The following is a 5,240-nucleotide window of genomic DNA, read 5'->3' on the forward strand; positions in this document are numbered from 1 at the left end:
GAGTCAACCCTTCTCTCCACATCACCTAAACCCAAAATAAACTCTGATGACCTACATTGAGTCATTGTTGATTAAGACTCAAAGCCTGTTCCATGTCAAGTGAATAACCCCTAGTATATTTTTTTCTGTAACCTATTGTGATTTGGTCATCATGATCTCAAACTGGAAAAAATAAAGTTGATAAACAATTTGACAAATGACATTACAAGTAATATTATTCTGGAAAACTATTTTCATGGAAACGTCCCATAAATGACACAGTCAGTCGATCAAGCAGACTGACAGTCTGGCCTCTTCCTGAGAAGGTGATGTCATACTCCATGTTCATTGCCCCACACTGGACAGTGTTGGCCAGTTTGAAAATGATGTCAGCACTTCACAATTCTCTAAGGACTGTTCCTTTTTTAAATAAGAAATGTTATTACTACTTTATATTATTATTACTTTATTTTTATTTTTTTTAATTGACTCTGATGCTGTCCAGTCAAATTTTGGCAAAGGCCAATATTGTCTATGTTAAAAGTCAGTAAATTGTATGTCGGTGTAGGCATATATATGCACATTATGCTCATAGGTGTGGGTGCCAGATCTCCACATGGTCTACATCAAGTAATGAACTCACTGTCGAACACACGGTGATTAAACAGTCCTAACACAGGATAACAATACTTTATAGAGGCAATCTACATAGCAATCAGGCAAACAATGTTTCATGGAAACGGAACAAAAAATAGAACAAAAAATAAAGTGCATTGTGTAAGAAATGTCCTGGTTGACCCTCTCCATTAGTGGACACAATGTGGGGCTCGGTTTATACTTTTAAATGAGCACAAAAACACACTCCTGAAAGATTACAAGAATTTATTTGGTATATACAGAGCATACATATAGCATGCATATTTACAGCACATAGCATTTACAAACACTAAACAGTTTCACATACCATTGGAGGAACAAAATACAAAAATTGTCACAAATAGTGTATAGTTTCAGAGCAAGACGATCTGAATAATCTGAAGTCTAATTCTAAAAGGTTTTTACATTTACATCTTTCAGATTTTCCTCTTTTGTCGGAAAGTCTGATGACTGATACAGAGTGAACTGTCAAATCTGTAAGATAAAACCTTTGATGTGATATATTTTATGTAACATCAAGCTCTACACAATATGTACAGTAAAATATTCTTGATGACAAGACAATGAAACCTTATACACACATAGACACACAAATGAGGTAGATAACAAACAGAAAGACAGCTCAAGCAATTTCATCATTCAACGTACAGGAAAACCACGGTGTCAAACTCAGTGGTTTGAACTTAAATTTTAAAATAAAGAGTTTATCATGAGACAGAGTGTTTACTGGAATGAGAAAAAGGCCTTTTGATAAATAAAACCAATAAGGCCTTTGTTAACTCGACAGCCATTAAATGACCCTTGATTACACCTAGCAGAGATTCAAACTCTGTTAGACATGACAGCATTGTTTTAAACATTCCCAAAAGACACAAGACAAGGACTAGGCATATACTCATCCATTTAAACCCACAAACATGGATACATAGAGCTTACAGTGTAACCAAACACACAATTAACAGATACTTGAATGGTGAAGAGCTTAAAAGAGAGATAAAAACATTTGCATCATCAAAATATATTTTATATTCCAAATATTATAGTGTTCTCATATAAAAGATAGTTGTAAACATATATATATATCTATAATAAGACATCTTATTATATATGATTATGTCAGGAAAATATCAGTGAATGCAGGAATGCAGCTCACTTCAGCATTATGGACTATGATTAGATTTAGAGAAAACACGTGACATTATATAGAAATATGCCCACAAAAATTCACAGTATGCAGATAGAATTATAGGGTGGCTCTATATATATCTCTAGAAAAATATAACTTTATACACAAATAAATGTTTCAATTCTTACTCTCTTTCCTCTTACAGGAGACATTTATACAAGTTTACAAGGAAATTAAGGTTTGAAATAAAGTACATTCTATAGGTACAGCCTGTAGCATGCAACACACAAACAAAAAAGCAACATTAGATACTAAAAACAAACAACTAGATGCACAGATTTGGCAGATTTTCACATCAGTGGGTATATACTGTGCCTAAAGCAAAGCAAACACCACTTCCCTTCTTGTCTCATTTTATCTCATAATGCATAAACTCAAAGGTAAGGCACTTACTTATAATAATGTTATGACATTCATGTAAAGTTTTGACGGTGGGATTACTCTGGCGTTGCATTCATACATTTCTTGCACTTTACAAGTGTATCTGTATGCATGTTCTACACAAAATCCCAAATTGTTAACTTCACATACACAGCAGAAATAATGATTTTTTGAGAAATGTTGATTTTGTGTTTACTTTAGTGGTAGGTTAGTACCTAAACATACACACCGCAGGGGCTGCTGTAACACTAAAAGACAGGAAAGTAAATGCCCATTCTTTAGCATTAGATTATGTACATCTTTTGTGACTATGCACATCAACTCCTTCTCAACAAATGCTCATTTTGATTTTTAAATCTAAGGACAAAATATCAAAACATCACAGTCTGCTGTTTGCTGAAATCATTACTTTTTATACTAATGGTGAATAATAATGCCCAGCATTTAAAAATCACATTTTATAAAATCTATAAGTCCAATTTGAGTCATAAAACGCTTATTATTATTATCTGCAATTATCTGTACATCAGAATTTGGGTGGAAAAAAACTATTATACCACTAGGATCTACTACTTCTTATCATCTTGCGGCTATCTTTTAAAAGGCCAATTCTGGGAAAGCGCTTGTGCATGTACATCTGTAAATTCATTCATATTTGCCTTTATGATTACATTTATAATTTTAAAATTATCTTCTAAATGGTGTGTAATCTTCTGATAAATATTTGGTTTTAGTTAAAGCTTTTTATGGAGTTATTTCCACTTTAAATCTATGCATTTCATACAATATTCACAGAATATACGTTATTTTACAATATTCCAAAAACTGTCCTACACATTGAAAATGCCTCTGATAAAGGCTTTTACACCTTTCACTCATGGCGTCTGAATCCTGAAGACCAGTCAGAATTACACAGACTTAAATGATTGGCATTTGGGTTTTAAAAAAATCAGATATTGAATAGTTTATATTGATATTGGCCTATTTATTATAGATGTCTCCTGTCAAATTTCTGAAATATGTATGCTTGATTAGGCAAAGCACTGATCTTTGTTTGGGTGAAGACTGAGCCTTTGCGTAACCTCGCAGAGTACTAACTGTTCCTCTAGACCGACTTCATGCCATAATGACTGGTGTAAACAGCCTTTGTTATTTTCACACTGATCTCAACCATAGAAGGCAAAACAACACTCTCTTATGGGGTTCGAGAAAAAAAGCAACATTTAAAAACTCTCTGGGATCTTGATTTGGCTATTTTCCTCACCTCTAAACTTAGCTTTTTTCATCCGTTTGGATATTCAGCCTAAACATTTCAGTTCCAAATAATGAAAATAATAAGGCCTCAGGTTATGCTACGAAACACAGATTCTTCCACAAATGTACAAAGCATGATGCCAATGGAAGCATCATCAGTCCAGCTGCTCTATGCATTACTGCTGCTTGAACACGGTGTGCTCTGTGTGCTGCCGATGCTGTGAGCCGCACTGCTGTTCTCAGACACCGGCTGGGACTTTGGCACCTGCTGCTTTGGTCCTGTGCCACCTGAAGTGGGAGATGGATAAAGAGGACGTTAAGGCTTAGAGAGACACATAGAAAAAGACAGTGTTCAGATTCATGAAGAAAACAATGACTCGCACTAAATGTGACTTTCTGTGATTCAGGTCTCTCAGAATGACAGAAGCTGTTAATCCGTGAAAGCATAGTAATCCTTTCAGACATTTATTTCAACATTTATGATTTTTTTTGTGTGTTTGTTCTGTTTTTTGCATTAAGTGCTTTTGTTGGTGCACTTAAGAGTATATTCATTTTGTGCACTGATTAGCTTCAGAATAGCTTCAGTAGCAGCAGACTGGAAAGTCTGATACAGATAAATATGTTTGATATGTACAGTATCACCATCTTTACTCTTAAAAATAAAGGTTCTTTATCAGCATCTATGGTTCCAAGAACGACTTTTAAAATCCATGGAACTCTCCCATTGCACAAAAAGGTTATTTACAGAGAACAAGGGTTCTTTAGATTACTAAAATGTTCTCCACACTAAGAAAAAAAGTTATTTTAAGAGCTGCTCACTGATGGATTCTTTGGGGAACCCAAAATGGTTCTTTATGGCACTGATGCAATCTCTCATATTTTAAATATTTTATTTATAATATGTGACCCTGGACCACAAAACCAGTCTTAAGTCGCTGGGGTATATTTGTAGCAATAGTCAAAAATACATTGTATGGGTTAAAATTATAGATCTTCTTTTATGCCAAAGATCATTACGATATTAAGTAAAGATCATGTTCCATGAAGATATTTTGTAAATTCCCTACTGTAAATATATTAAAGCTTAATTTTTGATTAGTAATATGCATTGCTAAGAACTTCATTTGGACAACTTTAAAGGCGATTTTCTCATTATTTAGATTTTTTTGCACCCTCAGATTCCAGATTTTCAAATAGTTGAATCTCGGCCAAATATTGTCCTAACAAACTATACATCAATGGAAAGCTTACTTATTCAGCTTTCAGATGATGTATAAATCTCAATTTCGAAAAATTTACCCTTATGACTGGTTTTGTGGTCCAGGGTCACATATTTATATTTTAAATAGTTTAACAATTATATTATTGTTTATTGCTGTAATATAATTTTTCATCTTTAAGTATTTATTTAAATGTATTGCACCACCTGACATTACGAGGAACAACAAATATTCATCCCATCCCAGAAAAAACCTTTGTACCTTCTTTACCCCTAAAGGGTGCATATTAGTACCTTAGAGTAGTAACACAAACCCTTAAGGTAGTAATATGTACTCTTATGGTACTATTATAAACCCTTTTGGGGTAAAGAAGGTACAAAGGTGTCCCTTTGATGGTACTGCCACAGTGACTAAGCTATTATACCCCCAAAGGTACACTTTTTGCATATTTTTTTCTGAGAGTGTATGCAATATTAATTATTATATATAGTAGTTTAAAGGGGTCATATGATGCGATTTCAATTTTTCCTTTCTCTTTGGAGTGTTACAAGCTCTTGGTGCAT

General features: G+C 33.8%; 1 protein-coding gene across 1 annotated transcript in view; it reads right to left on the minus strand.

Moving 5' to 3' along the window:
• Positions 1-2,375: 2,375 nt before the first annotated feature.
• LOC107678350 (transforming growth factor beta receptor type 3-like) overlaps positions 2,376-5,240 on the minus strand; it is a 72,727-nt gene continuing 69,862 nt past the window's right edge. The window contains exon 14 of the mRNA XM_016473571.1: positions 2,376-3,745. Coding sequence (XP_016329057.1) covers positions 3,627-3,745 — 119 coding nt within the window. The 3' untranslated portion in view covers positions 2,376-3,626. The remainder of the gene's footprint in view (positions 3,746-5,240) is intronic.

This window comes from Sinocyclocheilus anshuiensis, unplaced genomic scaffold, assembly GCF_001515605.1.
Source record: "Sinocyclocheilus anshuiensis isolate Anshui unplaced genomic scaffold, SAMN03320099.WGS_v1.1 scaffold1426, whole genome shotgun sequence".
NCBI lineage: Eukaryota > Metazoa > Chordata > Actinopteri > Cypriniformes > Cyprinidae > Sinocyclocheilus > Sinocyclocheilus anshuiensis.